The sequence below is a fragment of the Anabrus simplex genome, chromosome 1, assembly GCF_040414725.1.
Source record: "Anabrus simplex isolate iqAnaSimp1 chromosome 1, ASM4041472v1, whole genome shotgun sequence".
In the NCBI taxonomy this organism is placed as follows: Eukaryota; Metazoa; Arthropoda; class Insecta; order Orthoptera; family Tettigoniidae; genus Anabrus; species Anabrus simplex.
In genome coordinates this window covers 539,230,422-539,251,524 of record NC_090265.1, presented here as the reverse complement: position 1 = coordinate 539,251,524, position 21,103 = coordinate 539,230,422, and the positions used below count along the sequence as shown (strand labels likewise).

Genomic DNA, 21,103 nt, shown 5'->3' with positions numbered 1-21,103 from the left:
TGACAGAATTAACTTTATGTAGGAATCCTCACTGAGGTCATGAAACCACACACACATAAGGGTCACCAACATATCCCATTTATGCTTGACTTCTTTTTGGTGACATCTCCCACAACCTTCCAACAGTTTTCAATAGGATTGAGATCAGAGCTGTTTCCAAGCCACTCTTAACACTCGAACTCCATTTTGTCTAAGGAAGGATTTCAGTGCCATTTATGAAGTCCAGATGACCTACGCCATGATGCGGAAATGCACTCCCAGATCATCTGTCCTTGTGGGTTTTTTACTGTATGTGTTATACATGATGGCAAAAATTCTTTAACTTTCCTTCGATGCATAGGTACTATTCCTTCTGAAACATGGAGATTAAATTTGGACTCATTTAAAAGATTATTCTGTTCCACATCTGTGGTGTACATGTCACATGTGCTTTTGCCCATTTTAACCACTATTGTCACATTGTCTTGGTCAATAAAGGCTTCTTTCTAGGATGACAGATTGAGAGTCCAGCTCCCAGTAGTCCTATTTCTTACAGTTTTACTGGTTACTAAGATGTCGCACATTTCTTCCCAGTTTCACTTTAGTTCAGTTGATGACAGTCGACGATGCTTGAGCGAAAGCCTTTTCAATGTCCTGTCCTTATTGGCAGTAGATGCCCTTATCCAACCTCTCCCTTTCTCATGATCAATATTTCCTTCCTCCCTGTATTTTTCAGTAACCTTGAAATTGTAGACTGATTAACCCTGGAGTGGTCGCAATGGGTCTTATGAGACCCGGGCGGACATACTTATTTGTGTTCCTGTTGTTGGAATGCACCGAGCGCTTCCCGATCCCTGGTAGCTTCTTGGCTCCCGACCTTCAACCGAACACAGTAGCCCGCTCTCAGTTGCCTTGGAAACCTTTCGCGTACAGGCTGTTCAGGGTCTTGCAGACCCGGTGCACCTGTTAACGTTGGTCTTTTTTGTCAAACTTCGCATTGTTAGTTTAGTACACTTTTTCTTCCTTGTAACAATGGATGAAGCTAACTCTGCCTGGATTCGTTCAATATTGGAGGAATCTGAAGATGAAGAAGCTCTTAGTCATTTCTGCCCGACAAACAAAGAGGACGACTTCCTTCATCTGCCCCGAGGGCCAACATTTCATTTGCGGAGAACATGGACAATTTGTCTGCAGAATGTGCATAGAAATTGATTAAAATGATGTTTCCATGTACCTAGATGTGTTTCTAAAAATTAATTTGATTTTAATGTTATGAATTATGATACATAATTCACACATACCTAAGAAAAATCCATATTTTTGTACCAATAGAAGTGTGAAATTCTCAAAATTTATGTTTTAATAAGACTGTGTAGAAAATAGATGAAAGTGTTGCTTTATGCATGTAGATGCAGGAAAAAGTGAAAAAAAATGTTGTTTTACTGTTACCATGTTTTAACTTTCACAGGTTAACAGAAAACAATCAGTTTTTCAGTGTAATTATTAAAATACATTTTTGGTTAAGAAACGGGATAGGTAAATATTGTAGACATGTAAACTGCATTAAAATAAACGAAATAATGTCCTACAATACTGTAATTGGAAATAAAGCATAAAAATCTAATGGTAAAACTCTGAGAAAAAATGGGTCTGAGAGACCCGGTGCGACCATTAATATTGACAAAACCCATGCGACCACTCCAGGGTTAAAACCTGTCTTAGAGGCTATCCCTCTGGTGCTGAGACCAACAGATCAATAAGGAAGTACAGCAGCTTTCATTTCTGGCGTTCAACTGACCTACCCGTCTCCTTCCTGCAAAGTCTCAACTCAAAATGACTGTATAAACACTGGCTTCATTGTAAAAGCAAACAACAACAAAGAGTTGTATATTGTTGGAAAAAATGTGAGAAGTCAAACTATCAAGGTAAGAATATGTCAGCAAAGTTTAACAATAATGGGACTGGTATAAACTGAAACAGGCAACTGTAAAGTGTTGCAATAAATATTTCCACCACTGTAGTTGTACTTCTGGAATACAGATGGCTCAAACTGGTATCAGCGATGACACCCCGTAATTCCTGAAGTATGAAACTGGAATAGGGTTCATTTCCCTTAACACGTTGGCTTGGATGTTTTTTACATCTTTTTAACAGTACCTTTTAGTTTAGGAAAGAAGCAGTCAGCGGGGGTGAAATTTGGAGAGTGTGAAGTATTGTGGTGTTCAAGGTAAGAAGTAAGGGAATATATACAAATAAATTAATTGTATAACTGCCTCAAATCAGTTTGGCACTTGAAACATAAGGCAGGGCCTGCTGATGGATCTCTCGCATGTTGATTGATAGCTAGTATATTGATGGAATGAAGAAGGAAGAGAAGGGTTTCCCTCTTGTGCAGACTTGACTGAGAAGTATGGTCAGTAGCTTAAAACAAATTGGTTCATTGTCAGTACATATTCCTACCGTTCGTGCGCAGAGTGTATTATGCCGCAGAAAGTTCTAAACCGAAGTTTACAACAAGAGGACAAACGTGAAAGATTGTTCTCAGCGTTCATAGTTTTATGAATAAGGAAGCTGAGGAGAGTAAGAATAAAACACAAGAACAGCATAGAAGGAAGTTCTTGAAAGTACAACAAAGAATAGTATATGTAACAAAAGTGTTGTAGAGGATGGTCGAGAGAATTTTAACTCGTCGAGTTGGGCATGCAGTTATACTTGCACAGCTGTGAGCTTGCATTCGGGAGATAGTGGACTTGAATCCCACTGTTGGCAACCCTGAAGATGGCATTCCATGGTTTCCCATTTTCACACCAGGCAAATGCTGGGGCTGTACCTTAATGCCTGTCTTAAAGCAGTGGTTTGGTGCTGATAATGTCACATTAAAGTTTATGTTAAATCCCTTATCTAATTGAACCCTTATATGATGATTAGTGACTGCATAGTGATTGTCCAACTCGTTGGCTGAAGGGTCAGCTGGTTTGGGGATTTTAATCGCTTCTGATTAAGTCTTCTGGCACGGGGACTGGGTATGTTTCCGTCCTAACACTCGCCATATTCAGACAACATACCACACTACCAACCACCACAGATACACGCAGTAGTGATTACATCCCTCCAAATAGAATTGACGTCGGGAAGGGCATCTGGACATAAAACAGAGCCAAATCCGCATGTATGGTGCAGTTCGCACCCGCGACCCCACAGGTGTGGGGGAAAAAGCGGTAGCAAAATAAGAAAGGAGTGCCTGCATAGTGATTGCCTTTTAAGTGAAGATTACCATACTTTACCATTTGCTTGGCTAATTAAGAATTAATATAGTATTACTAAACTGTATCGTTAGATATTTATGGTACTGCCCCTTTATAATATGTTTAGGCCTATTAGTTGCTATTTATATTCTATTTATCCCTAGTAGTTAACATGCAAAACAAATTACAGTATGTGTGGTACACAGTGATTATCTTTTGTCCGACTCAATGGCTAAATGGTATGCATCCTGGCCTTTGGTCGCAGGGGTCCCAGGATCGATTCCCAGCCGGGTTGGGATTTTAACTTTTATAAGTTAATTCCTGTGACTCAGCGGCAGGGTGTTTGTGCCATATTCAGTGTTAGAAATCATATTAGATAGAGCCCCATCCTCACAGATGCACAGGTCGCCTGTACGGCATCGACTCGAAAGTCATGCTCCAGTACCTTCCTGGAGGCCACATGCCATGACATGACAGGGGTTATCTTGTGAATAAATTTCTGAGTTCCTGTCGAAACTGTGTACTTCTGATGACTGATGTGAAACTCACTATCAAGATCTGCTTGAACTGACTTGTCCTATGAAAGCATTGCAGTTGATTGTACCGATCACTTCACAAACTCATTAGACACTGAATCACTGAGTGACCTAAAATTTGAAACTGGAATGGTATCAATTTCAGAATTGGAACCAAAATTATTCATCAATTTCAAGTTTAAAATTCAGTTCAACTTCATTAAGACATTTCTGCAGGGGACAAGAAACGAGAACCTGTTAAGTGAGAAAACGTACTACTGAATACAAACACTTGGTATGAATACATTTTAAGTCTTGTATATGCAGATACAGTGATTGGTATATCTACAGTTTCCAAAGGTATGAGGAGAGTGTTACATGGTGTGAAAAACACAAGAGAACAAATACGAAAACTTTTTCCACTGGGGCTTATGTAATAACAGTGTATTGAAATGTGTGAAAAACACCATACAACAAATACGAAAACGTGCACTTGGCCCATAAAAGTATCAACTAATTATTGCAGATCACACTCTTTCAAAAATGTTAGTTAAAGGCTTATATTTTGGTCGAGTGGATTCTTTTCTGGTCACGCTCTTTGACCATGAATTGTGTGGAGGTTACACTCGGGCGTGTGTGTGAGAATGATTTTGGCTTGCTTAAAGATGTGGATGCCAGTCTACTTCCTGAAGGATTTTAAGTTTTGTCTTCATTAGTAAGCAATCTCACAACATTTTTCCATATCCATAATTAGGCCATCTCAAGACAAATGTGCACCATGCTAGTCATCATCACACGATTGTTTGTAATCCGTAGGTAGGCTATGAGACAAATATTCACTACCGTTCTAACTAGAATGTGATATAAAAGCACAAAAAGGCTCGCTGGGTTATTCAGGAATTTCACTACTACCTGGCAGGCAAAATGGAACATTCCTGAGGCTAACGGCTTTCTTCCCGAAGGTGCAACTTGCCCTGTGAATTTCAGGAATTGAAGGACTTTTCCCTGCTATTGTTCAGCTTTCCATGACCTTGTAGCTAGGGCTGTGTTGGAAATCATGCTTTCACAAGGGGTAGCAAAGAATATTTTCAGGGCTAGGAAAAACATGATCATAGGATTTCAGGCTATGAATCTCATGTTAAACCCGTATTGACGGTTGAATTTCTTACAAAATTGTACAAAACTATTTTAATCCTAGTCAATACTATATAGCCTTATATACTCTATATAATATAGTATATATATATATATCTATATACTCTATAGTACACCGTATAACAAAAAAAAGACACACCGGGAAGGAATTGTCTGATGGCGATGAATCGGATGTGAGGAACAAACATAGAAAAACAAATGATCAAAAGTGCAGAACAATCGAATGATTTATTGCAGAATTAAGAGCATTAAAAAGTGAGGATGTCAATAAGGTGTTGGTCCACCCCTGGCCTGGATGCAAGCTGTCTCTCGAACTGGCATAGACTGATAAAGTTCCCGGATGGTGTCCTGCAGAATTTCGTGCCAAATAGTCTCCAACTGTTGGGCTAAATCGGCGACATTCCGGGATGTTCGCAATCGCCTTCCATGACGTCCCAAATGTGCTCTATGGGAGAGAGGTCCGGCGACCGAGCTATCCAAGGAGGGATAGGGCAAGCTTGAAGACAGTTCATAGCAACACGCGCCGTGTGCGGCCGGGCATTATCCTGTTAGAAACTAAGGCCTGGATGTCGCCGAAAGAACTGTAACACAACCGGCCGTAGAATGTCATCAACATACTGCTGTGCTGTCAGTGTGCCAGGAATGACTACCAGAGGGGTCCGGCTATCAAAGGAGATGGCACCCCAGACCATCACCCCTTGTTGTGGGGGCTGTGTGGCATGCGATAGTCAAAGCAGGATCCCCACGCTGGCCTGGATTTCTCTAAACACATCTGCGGTTGTCGTCGGGGCACAGTTGGAAACGGGACTAGTCACTAAAGACTATACGTCCCCAGTCAGCGTAGTTCCACATTGCTCGAGCGCGGCACCACTGTAATCTGGCTTGACGGTGAACAGGCGTGAGTGGTAAGCACCATAACGGACGGTGCGAGTGCAAGTTCCTCTCGCTCAGGCGTCTGTTGATGGTCATGGTGGACACGTTGAGTCATACACTGAATCGTTGATAACGACGACTCCGGTGCTATGACAGCTGTTCTGACAATCGCTCTGTCTGCCAGTGCTTTTGTGGCCCTTGGTCGACCACTGCCTCTGATGCTGATGCCCGCCGTTGCTGATCCACGCTTGCCAGCATCGTCTGATCGCCGCATCACTTCGACCCAAATGTCCAGCGACAGCTCGATTCCACCAACGAGCTTCTTTCAATCCAATCGCATGACCTCTTGAGCATATGCTTCAGAATCGCGCCTTATATACACCTGATGCATGCGCGGGAGCTCCCGCTATTCATTCATTGACCGGGCGAGTTGGCCGTGCGCGTAGAGGCGCGCGGCTGTGAGCTTGCATCCGGGAGATAGTAGGTTCGAATCCCACTATCGGCAGCCCTGAAGATGGTTTTCCGTGGTTTCCCATTTTCACACCAGGCAAATGCTGGGGCTGTACCTTAATTAAGGCCACGGCCGCTTCCTTCCAATTCCTAGGCCTTTCCTATCCCATCGTCACCATAAGACCTATCTGTGTCGGTGCGACGTAAAGCCCCTAGCAAAAAAAAAAATTCATTCATTGGATACGAAACTTGAATCGTTTGCATGTTCGGTCCGAATGTCTTTGCATACGTAATTTCCTTACAATCGGACAATGCCTTCCCAGTGAGTCTTTTTTTTTTTTTTTTATAGAGTGTATATGCAATATACTATACTTAGGCCTATATACTATTGTCTACATATATTCTATTATACATCATACTATACTATGCAGTATTGACTAGGAGGATGATAATAGTTTTGTAAAATTTTGTAAGAAAATGATCATAGGAAGCAGTAATAGCGAAAATTTGTGATGTTCAATTGCAATTTGCTTTTACGTTGCACTGACACAGGTAGATCTTATTACGACGATGGTATAGGAAAGGGCTATAAGTGGAAAGGATGTGGCCATGGACTTAATTAAGGTATAGCCTCGGCATTTGCCTTTTGTGAAAATGGAAAACAATAGAAAACCATCTTCAAGGCTGGCGACGTTGGGGTTCGAATCCACTATCTCCCAGATGCAAGCTCACAGCTGTGTGCCCTTAACTGCACGGTCAACTCACCCAGTAAATTTTTTGATGTGAGGCCGTCAGCCTTGTCGCAGCCCCTTCAGTATTACCTGAGAGGGGATGACTAAGCCAGCTCAGGGAACTTCCCAGCCCGCCCGAAGACATGCTACGGCCCTTTCTCTATTGTTCCCTTCATCTAGTTTCTCCATGCGATTTCTAGAAGATACGTCAGGAAAGTTCAGTATCCAGCAGAACCTTAAATGTTCTAGTGGCCCAACATCAAGGTATAAATACAAAGCCCCTACGAGTGAGTGGTGGTTGTGGTGTCGGAGAGTCCAGTGCATGGGGTGGAGACGACAGAACAGAAGACTGTACTGTGTGTTTGTGTAATTCTGTGGACTGAGGATCACCATGAGCCAGTGAGGAAACTCACTGTTGTGAGTGTGAGGATATATGGACCTGTGTGAATGTTCGCTGTTGTATCGTCCTGCTGTTGAATACTGTTGAGCTGTTTAGTTGTTAGCTGCATGTGACTCTGTGAATTACTGGACTATCTGTGGAATCGAACCAACGAACAGTTGTTGTATGTCGAGTGACCTGTAGCTCTGTGTTCAGATCCAGCTGTCTACACACAGGGGAAAGCAAAAGTAAGGGTTAAGCGTCCACAGGTATATTAACGGGCCGGACCCCTGCTGCATCATTAAAAAGTGGGACTTGTAGTTAGTAAGTTAGAATTCTGTCTTTAAATGTGTGTGTGCATTTATTGGGTCATCCTACAGTAAGTTAGAGTAATGAAACAGATGGAGTTTTATTAGTAACAATACGATGGAATCAGTACTTCGAATTTGACGTGCTAAGCAAGAAAACTTGTAAATGGGGAATGCATAACGAGAATTCACTGTATTTACTTCTCTCTAATGAGGTGAAATGGATCTAAACATCAACATCAATAAAACAAAACTAATGGCTTTCAGCAGAGGAAGAAATAATGCTACTCTAAAACTTAAAGACCAACATATTGAACAAGTAAATAAACTTAAGGGCACGTGTCTCTAAAGACCATAGTAAAATAGTGGAAAATCACTATATTTGCCATCATAATTTGGCCAGATACACTTGTTCTTGGTGGACAAAAATTATGTGCAATGAATGAACATTTTAGATTGTTATATTATTAGTTATTGATTAAAGTTCATTGTTAAATTTTTTATAAGAGTTTATTTCTTGCAATGTTTTTTTAAGTCTGCACAATGACTCCAAGCTGTCGGAAGGGTAAGCTCAGCAACTACTTGTGTGATTTGAATGATATTTTTACATGTGCTACCCACAGCATGTAGTTACAAAGTAGACTACAATCATGATATTTGGTGAAATGGTTCTTTTGTGGGAACATTTCTAAAATTATTAGTATTTTCATAAATTTTGTTGAATATTTTATGGCCTATGCTTCATAAATAAAGAGCTATGTTCATAATTGTAGTCTACTTTTCAGATAATTGCGCACTAAAACTGTGTTGAGGTAGTAAAATAAATATACTAAAAAAATAAAATTTTTCAGGAGAGCCAACCGAAGTAAAAATTTAAGTTTGTGATCAACCCGTCCAGTTTCAATGCATTCCAGCTCCATATTCCTCATGATTGAGGACACACTCATCATCCTGCTGTTTTTCCATATTCCTTCTCTCTGGCTTCTTTCGAGCTTTCAAATACACCCCTTTCAGCATCAAAAACCCTACGACGATCAATTGCAGCTAATGCTGAGGCCATATTTTCCCCTGGAGACATTTCTAAAGACTCCAGTACCTTACATCGGGATGCAGCTCCTGCATCAAAGAAGATTACTGCATCCAATACACCCATTTCTAGAGTAGGAAGACCTACAAATATGCTTTTTGGCACAAATTCCCAAATGCAATGATGGAAACTCTGATTAGGGTTCTGTGTTCGTTTATGTAAACATTTTTCGAAGAGATTTTTGGCACTAAGATCTATATAAATAGGTTTTATGGGTTCAATAACAGCACAAGGTAATGAATGTTTATGAAAATAATCTTTACCTTCAGCTTTTGCTCTCTGATACCCACACCAGGAATCTGTACCTGGAGGACACAACACGTGTTGTGGGTGGTCATCAGTTGATGCTTTGTGAATTAAACTAGCCCATACAGATTTTCTCATAGCTTCCAAATTACCCTGGTTTCTCTTTATAGCTAAGCCATAGTACAGTTGTAATAAGTCTTGAAGGAGGTTTTGTGTAGTTTACCATTTTCTCACCAGGCAAATGCTGGATGTTTACAAATAGAGACCGCCTTGGACGCTCCTAGCTTCTGTTTACAACCTAACACGTTGCAGCTGGCAGATCTAAGAAGCTTCTGTTTACAACCTAACACGTTGCAGGTGGCAGGTATAAGAACAATCGGTTCTTACGCACGGCAGCCAATCGATAAAATACTACTTACCGCCTTCCGATATATTTGCTGGTGGAAAAGTTATGACACTTTCAAATATTTGACATTTAAAGGGGCTTGGCTAGTTAGTGCAGACATTTTTAAAAACAACATTTAGGACAAAATATGCTTGCTAACATATGTAAACTGTATATATTCTGAAAGAGAGAACTCCAAAGAATAATCATACACGAAAATAAAAAATTCTATTTTTTGAAAATAATTTACGTGCACGTGCCCTTAAATATCTTGGTTGTTGGATAACGGATGATTTGAATCCAGACCTAGAAATTAAGAGCTGAATAGAAATTGCAAGATCAACATTCAGGAAGATGAAAACGTTGTGTGATGATGCATTAAATTTAGAACTTCGGCAGCGTATGGTGAAATGTTATATTTGGTCTACTCTCCTTTATGGGGTTGAAGCTTGGACGTTAAGAGGCCACCATCAAAAGACTGGAAGCCTTAGAACTTTGGCTTTATAGAAGAATTTTTAGAGTCTCGTGGATTGACCATGCCACCAATGAACAAGTACTACAGAGAGCAAAATGCACAAAAGAACTGGTAACCACCATCAAATGCAGAAAAATTGCATACCTAGGGCATGTTTTGCGTGGTGAAAAACATGCAGTTTTACATCTAATTTTGAAAGGCAAAATTGAACGGTGCCGAGCAGTAGGCAGAAGGAGAACAACATGCCTTAAGAATATTAAAGACTGGACAGGCATAAAAAGTACCGAAGAACTGTACTGTGTTGCTGAAGACAGAAAAGCACTCTTCACATTGATCGCCAACGTCTGGGAGACTGGGCAGGGCACATGGAAGAAGAAGAAGAAGAGTGAGGTGAAACGAGGTCTTGAAACTCGTAAAGCTTGAACGGGAAATCTTACTTAAACCCACTTGTAGTAGTGACAGTTACTGCAGTCCTAGTATTTGTGATTTATATTTGCTACTAACAAATTGTAAAATTCAGACATGTTACACAAAAGTCTATTTTTGCATTACAGAATTCAGTGTCTATCAGACTCACTTTGGTGCTATACAGTATTTTATACTAAACTGTTAATTCTTTTTACTTATTTTTAAGTCTCTTTTCTTTTGTTCTGCTTTCAAATGAGCAATTATTATTGCATGTATATCATTTTCCTTCTCTCTCACAGCATCGGCAGTATCAATTTTCTGTCAATAAAAATAAGAATTTTGGTTCGAAAAACTCTAAATTCCAAAATACGCTATATAGCATGCGAGACAAGATGTGGGAAGTACATACGAATAAATTTCAAGAATATTTATAGGGTAGTGATAGTATAGCTAAAAGTAGGTAGGATTATACAATTAGAGGAATAATTAATAAATGTAGTGGATCTTCGGGGTTGCAATGCATTCATAGGTTGAGTGAAAGGAACCCAAGGCATTTGGCAAAAGTGATTTATGGTTATTTTATTGTTCAACCTACCTCCAGTTTGCATTGTTTTCCATTGAATATTTCTGGAGTTAGGTCAAAATATTATGATAGTACTTGTAGAAGGATTATAAAAATGCAGTCATCTATGGTCCTGCAGGCCAGAGGATAATTGAATTCCAGTCTACTTCCCAAATAATTTGAACAGTAGAAAACATCACCATATCTATGATAATATCTGCCCTTGGTTAGTGGTGTATATTTTGTTACATTTTCTTTATTATTAATATTGAAAACCCCCAGCTCTGGCTCTGAGTTACTTGTAGTTTATGAACATATTAGGAAAATACTGTATAGTAGTCCCAGTTGATTTGCACAACTATGTCAGCTCAAAAAAAACCCCTTACTTCTGCAATTGTTTTACAGTGACTCCTATATCTTGTGTATAGCAATTGTTCACCACCACATATTACAGTCTTTGCAAAAATATTATTTATAATAAGACTTTTTATTGTTTTATATCTAAAAACTTCTTTAACAGGGTATGGGATTTGGTCCAAACAGTGGCCCAGGGCAAATTGTTGCTCCTCATGATCAAAATAGCCCTCATGGACAGATGCAGCAAAATCTTAATCAAGCTATGTTGAACAACAAGCCATTTCAATCAGGTATGTGAAATTCAATTTTATTAATTTCAGTAGTGTGGTATGATTTTCTTGATGACTTTTTTTACGTATATAGATTGTTTTTTTTTCTTTCAAAATACGGGGTTGTTCATAAAGAAGGTAACACTTTTTTGTCCTTGTGGTATCCCTGCAAGTACTCTTTGGGCTTCAACTGTGACACGGCATACACCCACATGATACTCTAATTCCTGCCACACACAACTGAGCATGTCAGGCAAAACTCGTGTAACCACACCGATAATCCACCGTTTCAGATCATAGATGTCTGATGACACTGGAGGAACATAAATCTCACCCTTCACAAAGCCTTAAAGGAATAGATCATGGGGTGTGATGTCAGGGAGGCTATAGAAGTGCATCGCCATTTCCCGCATAAAAACTAATTCAGCATTTTGGGAGTGGCACATTCAGGTGTGCTTGCATGAGGATATTGAAATGTGCGGGGCTCCATCTTGCTGAGGAATAATAATAATAATAATAATAATAATAATAATAATAATAATAATAATAATGGCCTGTGAGGTCTGGTGCAGGTCTTCTGAGTTGACGCCTGATGGGCAACCTGCATGTCTGTGAGTATTGGGCCCTACTCACCTAGCCCCCAAACCATCGGACTTAACCGGTGAGGATTGAAATCCCTTACCTGGCTGGGAATTGAACCTGGGACCCCATGGAACAAAAGCTAGCACACTAACCTTGGAGGTGAACTTGGTGAGAATAACTCCTGCCTAGTCACCTTTTCATAGCTTTGCAACTTCTAGAGTTCTGTTTTCAGCATCAGCACAAGTCCATTGGCGAACCTGTACTCATCCATGAGGTCTTGTAAAGCGCATCAACATTTTTGATAGCACACACATTCATTCAGCATGAGGGCTTGCTGTGGCTTTTTGTACAGTTTTGCTTGCAGAAATTTCTGTAGAATCCTCCATGCAATCGGCTGAGATTGGGTAGCTCCCTCCTGGCCTGATGTGGATGACTTCCGGGGGCTCCGTTGGTACACCTCTCTCGGTAGCTCTAGTCTCCGCCAATGGACCAGACTGCCCACTGCTCTGCCAGTTAGACATCCAGTATCTTCAATTCTCCTAACCCTCCTGTGCATCATCTTCCTGGCTGCAGGATCCGTATTTTAAACTTCCTGTGGAAACACCACTGCAGTAATGTCACTGACTTTGTTCAAGCTAAGGCTGTCAAAACGAATGCTTTCCTTGTACTTATGCCATGTTGAGAATTAACGTCGTCTGCAGCAGTAGAAAATGGACCTTTATTATTCACTCACTCATGGGACATACCGTATTTTCTCATGTGATTAACATTCCTTTGTTTTAACGAAAAATTCATGTATAAAATTCGGGTTCATGAATTATTCATGGAGTTCAGAGACACAAAAATTTTATTTACCTTTGAAAGATACATCAAATATACTATACACACACAAAACTATTGATGGTAATGCACAGCCTGTTTCCAGTCATTCGACCGGGTCAGGAATGGAATGAATGAAGCCCCCATCTAGCGGTGAAGATAGGAATTGTGCCGACTTCACACTCCTCTGGGGCAATGATTAATGAGTGACAGATGAAATGAAATTATATTGGAGTGTGTTGCTGGAATGAGATATGACAGGGAAACCTGGAGTACCTGGAGAAAAACCTGTCCTGCCTCTGCTTTGTCCAGCACAAATCTCGCATAGAGTGATCGGGATTTGAACCACGGAACCCAGTGGTGAGAGGCCGGCGCACTGCCGCCTGAGCCACGCTGGCTCTTGGCCAACTATTAAATTTGTGAAAATTGAGTTAGATCTGCGTCTCGCTATAAGTTGCGGCAACTTGTAGGTTCGGCATGAGTAACAAGATACTACAATTTTAAGCTACAAACATTCGTCGCGACAGACAGTGCGAACACTCTGAAACAGTTGCATGTACACTATTGACTTGTTCATATGCAGTACTTACAGTAAATGTGTAACTAAAGCACAATTGCACTACCACTTTGAAGCTTCACTACAGTACCTCATTTCGACAGAATAACCGGATGGGACAGAGGTTTATTGAGAGGCCTTGAAACTTGAGATAGGTGGATGCGCAGCAGCCGTGTTTACCCCTCGCATCCCTTACCCCACAACCACGCGACTTCTCATCAGTCGACCCTAGTACTGTTAATGATATAAACTACATTTACTGAAGTGGCCTACCATCATTGAATTACTTATAGAGAAATACAATGCTTAGAATTTCTTGGGATATCCAAATCATCTTAACAGAATTGCAGAATCAGGCTAACTGATTGTTACTAAAAGTTTGTGTATGATGGTGCCAGAATATCATTGGCAGGGTAGCAAACGCTACAGAGTTTGATAGTCCATGATACATGTCCCTTTTGTTAATGATGTTAATTCAGAATAGAATTAAAATGCAGATATATTAATTTTAATAATGCATTGTCTTAGAAGCATATTCAGTGCAATTAATTAATGTAAATTAAGAAGTGTTACGTGGACATTTATTGTTTCTTATTAGCTGCATTGTCTGTTTATAAACCAAGTAAAGCTGGCTTCTGCTTTTGAACATAACAAGTGTTCTGCCAATGGAAGTTACAGAAAACGTAAAAGGAATGTCTGAAACTGGAAAAGGGAAAAACAGAAAAGGAAAACGGTTAGTGTTGATTATTACATTATGTACAGAGGTAAACAGAGTGAAAAGAAAAGCTTGGATGGAGACTGTAAATGTGTGCCAAAGTTAATACTATGCTACAAAATAGTAAAAAAACTTTTTGTGGTTTTAATGTTCTAGCCTAGTATTTTGTATTCCATTCACCTCCGTGACTAAGCATGTTTACTCACTTCAGGAGAGGAAGCTGCTACGTTCCGATATGCGAGATTTGAATCCCGGTTCTGACAGCGGCTGCCCTGAGTGTGGTTTTGCCCTGGGTTTTTCCACCCTCCCTCCAAACTAATGCCGGGATAATGCTATATTTCAAGTCCCCCAGCACCTACTCCATGACGACAACCAGCTATCATTTGATGAACCTTTCTTCAGTGGGCTGGATTATGATTAAGTGGCTTCATCTGAACATAATTTATCCCACGTCTGTTATGATTATCAATAAAACAATTTGTCTGCCGATGCTACTTTCAGATGAAAACAAAAAAAATTTTTTTCATCATCATCATAATCAGTGTCCCACTCCAGTCACCCGGTTGTGGTTAACAAGCATCCTCGACTCCTTTCTGTCCTTCCAAATCTGATCCATCCATTGATCTTTATACATGGATCGCTGATGGCAGCTTTCCGCTGCAGGAGAAAGTATGCCAAGTTGAGCGCACGGTCCGCCATGTTGGTGTACCCATCCTAGAGCTCTCCTTATGGGTAAGCATTGATAATATAATCAATTTTAAATCGCAATTAATGGCGCATTGAAACAATATTAAAAATATAGGGACATGTTCACTCAAAGCATAAGGACATTGAGAACACTGACGCGTCATTCCAAGGTCAGTAAATCTCCAGGATAGCAATAAAAATGAGTGTTTAATAACGGCCGACAAATATTAACTTAGGTGCTGAATACAATCATGCAATTAGCGATTGGTAACACAATATGAATGAAATACAGTATCTGGAAACATTGCTGTAAATTGTATACATGTATGCCACGAAATTATACATTCTTAAGGGGAGGTATGACTGAATTTTTCGTATTTTGAGTCAAAAACTCTGTTTTTCTTTTTATTCATACAAAAATAACCCAATACTTCCTCTTTCATAAAATGTTTTTACTTTCGTCATTCTGGCTTGTTTAAAGCTTGTAGAAGCCATTTAATATGAGCCCGCAGGACATTTAAAAGCCCAGAACCACACCCACTTCTCCTGTAATGGCATAGTGATAGTTTACTGTGTGTTTTTTGCTGGATATTTAAGTATTTCGCAGCGTATTTGCTGTAGAAGTACACTTGGGCATGCTGACAGTCACTTGTTTACTACGTAATCAATACAGTTACGTTATGTTAGGAAATATTTTAATTTGAACTAACGGAGAGAACGTTGTACCTCTTCCAAACAGTACTCAATTTATATCTGCCACACATATACACTTTGATAGTTTAAATATATTATGTACCGTATTTGTATTATTTACATTTAGGAATTCGTATTTGTGTTAATCGTAGTAATGCAAGTATGGCTCCGTTTTAGATTTTACTAACATGCAGAAGTAACACGTGGTTTCAATTCAGCGAGTGAAATACCTAAACTAGTGATTTTTCATTGATGTGTTTCATCTTAGTTCCTTTGTAAATGTATGATTTATAGTGTAGAGTCCACTGGGCATTGTTTTAGTGTATAGAAAAGTGGTAATTATAGTGTTAACCACGTAACACCTAATCACACCACCGTAACGCTTAACTGATATGTAAACACGTCCAAATATTACTCTTATATAGTGAAACTTAACACTTTTCAAACAAAAAGGAAAGGAAATATTCCAAGGGAATAGCATTTGTCACCGTCTTGAATAGTTTAAATCAATTAACTATAAGGAGCACGCTTAAATCGGGATTTAAAAACACTCCGTAATGCTCTTCTTATGGAAGACTGCCTTGTTTTGCCCTGCATCAGCTGATCGCTCAGAGCTTGATGCTGGTGCCACGCTTAGCCTGTAGAAACATAGGGAACGACCTCTCTATCTGTTTGTATGCTCGAAGGAACTAAGCATAAAGCAAGTGCGCTCCTTGTGGTCTACTGCTCTGTGCGCTCGCTGCCATCTTACTACGCCAGTCATCTTCTATTTGGCTTACTGCTACCCAAGCTACCAGCCGTCCACGTATAGAGGTCAGTGGATCCATCCAACTGGTCTCTTTCCCTTAACTTCTCTTTCCATTTCCCTTCTTGCTACCCGTTCCTTTCCCATTCTTTTTACATGTCCGAAACATCTCAATCTTGCTTTCTGTATCTTCTGTACTAACAGTTCTATATTCAGCTCTTCTCTGATTTTAATATTTTGAATTATATCTCTTCTTGCCTTTTTAACCGATGTTCTTAAAAATTTCATTTCTACTGCTTGGATCTTGCTATCTTGTCCCTTTATTAGTTACCAGCATTTATAGTCCGTATGTTACAATTGGTATGAAATACTGTTTATTTAATGTTAATTTTGTTCTCTTGGGTACTTTGTCATCCCATAAAAGCTCTCTGACTTGATAAAATGTTGTACCTTTACTTAGTCTGTTATTAATTTCAGTATTGATTTCATTACTTTCATACTACCCAGCCAGATATGTAAACTGTTTTCCACATTCTCTGTTCTCTATGTTCACTTGGCTTTCCTTTTTCTCTTTTCCACAGTTTTCTTTTTACTAATTACCATTCCAAATTCCTTCAGGTTTTCATTTCAAATGTCCAGTCTCTTTTGTACTTCTCCCTTTCCTCAAATCACCACATCATCTGCAAATACCGAAGCATTCACTTCGTTGCTACTGATGCTCTGTTTTACACGCTTTATGATTTCATCCATCAGTATAATAAACAATAATGGCGGCAGTGCACTTCCTTGAGACCTGTTATTGTATAAAATGTTTCAGACTCCCCAGTTGTACACTGCTTTTGCTATCATGATACAACATTTTTATCTTGTTAATTAATTACTTTGGTACATTCATTTTCAGTAGATATTCCCACAGGTTTTCTCTTAACTGTGCATCATCCCCGCGTCCAGGTCAAGTCGCATAAGATCCAGACTAGCTCAATATAATATAAACTTCCAATTGGGTTCAAATTTCGGGTCATGGGTTTGGTATAGAGAGCGGACCATTGGGGTATACTTTCGGATAAACATAACCTACTCAACGGACGTCTCCAGTTCGCAATCCAGTTCGTTTCCTCAATATCTTCATATAATTCTTAACCTACATTTACTGAAGTCTAGATACTTATCCTAGAAAGTCATTGAAAGAATAAATACATTTTTGTAATACTGTTTTATTAAATAAAATAAAATCTTGAAAATGAGTTGAGTAACCTGATATCAAGTTAAAAAAATAATAATCAACTAACTTCGTATTTCATCAACCATTCTTGAAAATATTTTTTAAAATAGAGGCCTCCAATTAAATTGAAAAAGAACAAGTACGCAATATTTACAAGTTTCGATTGGGAGATAGAAAATGTCTCTGGCGCAAATCATTTACATTGGATTCAATTATAAAGAAAATGAAAATCATAATTTCCCTCCTTCATCAATCATTACATAATCTGATTTTTAAAATTTTCGCCTGATTTACATATCACCTAATTAATTTACGGTGAGTTAGTTTCATTTGCCAGTATTTGTCCATATTCCATCATCAGCAATATAGTTTATTAAAAGAAAATATTTTTTCTATTATTTCAATGTTCTCGTTGTTATGCTCTTTATGTGGAAGAAAAGATAATTCATTAAGTCATCACTCCATTCAAAATAAAATAATCGAAATGTCATTACTGTTATTTACTCAAGTTGCTCATTAAAAATAAATATTAATTTCAAAAATTAATTTAAGTGCCAACACAATTATATGTGAGCTGCCATCATGCTATCATTCACATCTGACAACTATTCATTGAAATTCTTCTAGATAGTTAGTAGTCTAGCTTGTAAGAAGACTATCAGTCACCATCAACTTTCAATTACGGATAATATTACCAGATATTATTCAATGTAACTAAGTAAGCTTCCTGACTTCCCTTATTTGAATGAATATATTTGTGGTTAGAAATTCGTACTAATATAGGCTACATTTGTGTTATCCTCCGTATGTAGATTTATCTTTGATGATCTAAAGGTAGTAATTAACATAGGCACATTATATAGATCGTAATTGGTATTATATGTGGCTTCCTGAAGAATTAACATACAACCAATTATAACTATCCTCTATCTCAAAATTGCGTCAATTGCCCTAATATCGTCGCTAAAATTCTCTCTTCACTCTCGACGAAACAATCACCACCATTACTCTTCATAATACTCAACCATTCTTCACAAATAAAACCTCTATTTCATGTTACACATCTCATGTCTCACTCTATATTACATTAAGCATTATAATTCATCTCAACTTGACGCATGTTACTCTCTCATCATTAACCATCCATCGAAATTTCTCCATTCTGTTATCAGTTTTCTTCAAATTCCAACAATTATCTTCATATGTCTTCCTAAGATGTTGCTGTAACCTGTATACAATCTTATTTCAAATCAACTTTGCAGTATATGCCCTAATGTAAACCTATTATTAACCACAATGTTATATCATCTTTGCATTTAAGCTAAGTTAACCTCTTTTCATTCAACATTGACAACATTACGGACGCAAGGTTAGATTATCACTGGTTAAACACTTCCTAATCCAATGAACTTGGCATTCTGATCAGATGATTACCTAATAACCTCTAATATTGTTAATTTGGTTGACTTTCCACGTAACATCACTTCTTTGGATAACTTAAGGTAGCACTTCACATGTATTCTTCGAGAAAATATAAAATGGCACTTTCCAAACAAATTATTTTAATTACCTACGTACGATGAACTTATTTAAAATGGCACTTTCCAAACAAATTATTTTAATTACTTACGTACGATGGACTTAAATGACTTATCTTTTCCTCCTGCTTCCCTCGTAGCTTTTACATGTCCAGCTGGCTAGGACATGCTGTGTTTGCGTTCACGGCATTGTATCAGCCTCTTGGGAACATCTGGGAAGGTCTTTGGTCTTTTTTGGTCATCATGGGCTTGATTTGTTGGCTTGTGTCCCCATAATCCAGGTAGCCTCAGCCTTTCTAGCACATGGCGTATCTGGTAGGTTGTGCAGTTGAAACAGAAAAACACGTTGACATGGTCATTTTCATCATCTTAATGGATATAAGGTCTGCTATGATCTAGTAATATTCTGCAACTACTGCTTTTTATGATATCTTATGATGCTTTTGTAGTTTGTCAGTATAGCTATTTAAGCTTCAATCGGAACGTTATATAATTTCCTATGCCTTGCTTCACAAGTTATTACTCTTCGCGGTATCTCGTGACGTAGCAATTATGTAATCTGCCGATCCAACTGTGCAGTTCTATTTCTTCGAAGCTGTCTGAATTCTTTACCGCCAATGTCTTGCAGTGTTCTTGTGGACGACTACTTTCAATTATCTTTAAATTTAAACTTCCTTTTATACGTTCAACCTCCTTCTTGAATTGATTTGCGTTAGTGATCTGCCTGTAGGTCTTCTGTGAATCGAATATTTTTTTCAATAACAAATTTTAACAATATTCTGTTGTCTTTCTTTCTCACCGCCTTCAATATTTCATTCCCTTCTTGTACCTGATGAAAGCATCATTTTTTAAAAACATTTATGAATATGTTAGCGTGTTATGTCCAACGTTCTCGAGGCGACCATTTTTGCTCCAGACAACTTCACTGCAAACAGTGAAATGGCACAACTGTTTCATAAGCTTTTTCCAAATCCAAAAATACAAATATGATTTCCTTGTTCCTTTCCAGATGTTTTTCCATTATTGTTTGCACTGTAAATATAAAGTCTATTGTTGATCTATTTGGTCTAAAGCCATATTGTTCTTCCTGGTGTGTTTCTATTATATCCCTCAGTCTTTTGTCTATGACTTTCTCCATTATTTTAGCCCATGTCATAATAGGGTTATACCTCTATAATTTTCACATTTCTTCCTATTTCCTCTTTTGAACAGTAGTACAGTGCTTCCTTGTTGCCAATCTTCAGGTATCCTTTCATCCTTCCGTATGGCATTGAGGGCTCTGTTGATATTATTCTCCAAAGATTTTTTTTTCCCATGTGTGGGAAAGTCTTTTCAATTTAAGATGATGGTTAGCCCTGTTTCTGTGTGCATCCATTCAATTGGTTAAACTCTTTTGCAGTTATCGTTTGGTAAGAAATTACAGCATAATTTTCTTCTGTACAGTCAAAGCAGGGTAAGCCCTACATCAGGCAAACAGAACACATGGGATTGAACTACTGACATTGAAAATTTGTTTTCTGTCATGAGTTGATAATACGACCTGAAGCAAATACCATATCTGCATATTTTCCATTAGTGTAAATGTGTGGCATTTTAGCCAGCGCGTGTTTAAACAGTCAACCGATGCTTCTCTTTGATATACTTTCAATCCCTCGCACTACCTCGCTCACAACCAGTGTCATTCTGGTATGCCAATATCATTGTGAACAATCCATTCGTACAGCGTTCAATGGGCGAATTCTCTGAAATATTTGCATTCACAGATAAAAGCATAATTTCGCGGAGAACCATTAAGGCTAGGTCACACTTGGCCATTTTATAGCAGCGAGTCAGCTAGCAACGAGTACTCACTGTTTAAATCGCTCAGTGTGATTAAAAAACTTGCCACTCGCCGAAAACCCAGCGAGAAGGAAAATCGCTGCGAGAAGATTTGGACATGTTTAACTTTTCTCGCTGCTAGCTAGTCACGTGATCATCACGCAGCGACTCATCGCCTTGTGTGACAGCATAATCGCTGATCCAGGAAGTGCACAGTAGCGAGAAGTTTTAGCTTAAAACACCTTATAAATATACCTTCCAGTGTTATCATTTAAAGTGAGTAGTATAAAGTGGTCAGGTGGTC

General features: G+C 38.8%; 1 protein-coding gene across 2 annotated transcripts in view; it reads left to right on the top strand.

Moving 5' to 3' along the window:
- The window catches only part of LOC136857100 (leukocyte receptor cluster member 8 homolog), a 297,050-nt gene that overhangs the window by 61,722 nt on the left and 214,225 nt on the right, over nt 1-21,103 (top strand). The window contains exon 4 of one of the 2 annotated variants that reach the window (XM_067135497.2): nt 11,319-11,445. The exons of the other annotated variant lie outside the window; for it this stretch is intronic. Coding sequence (XP_066991598.1) covers nt 11,319-11,445 — 127 coding nt within the window. The remainder of the gene's footprint in view (nt 1-11,318; nt 11,446-21,103) is intronic. 2 annotated transcript variants of the gene reach the window in all.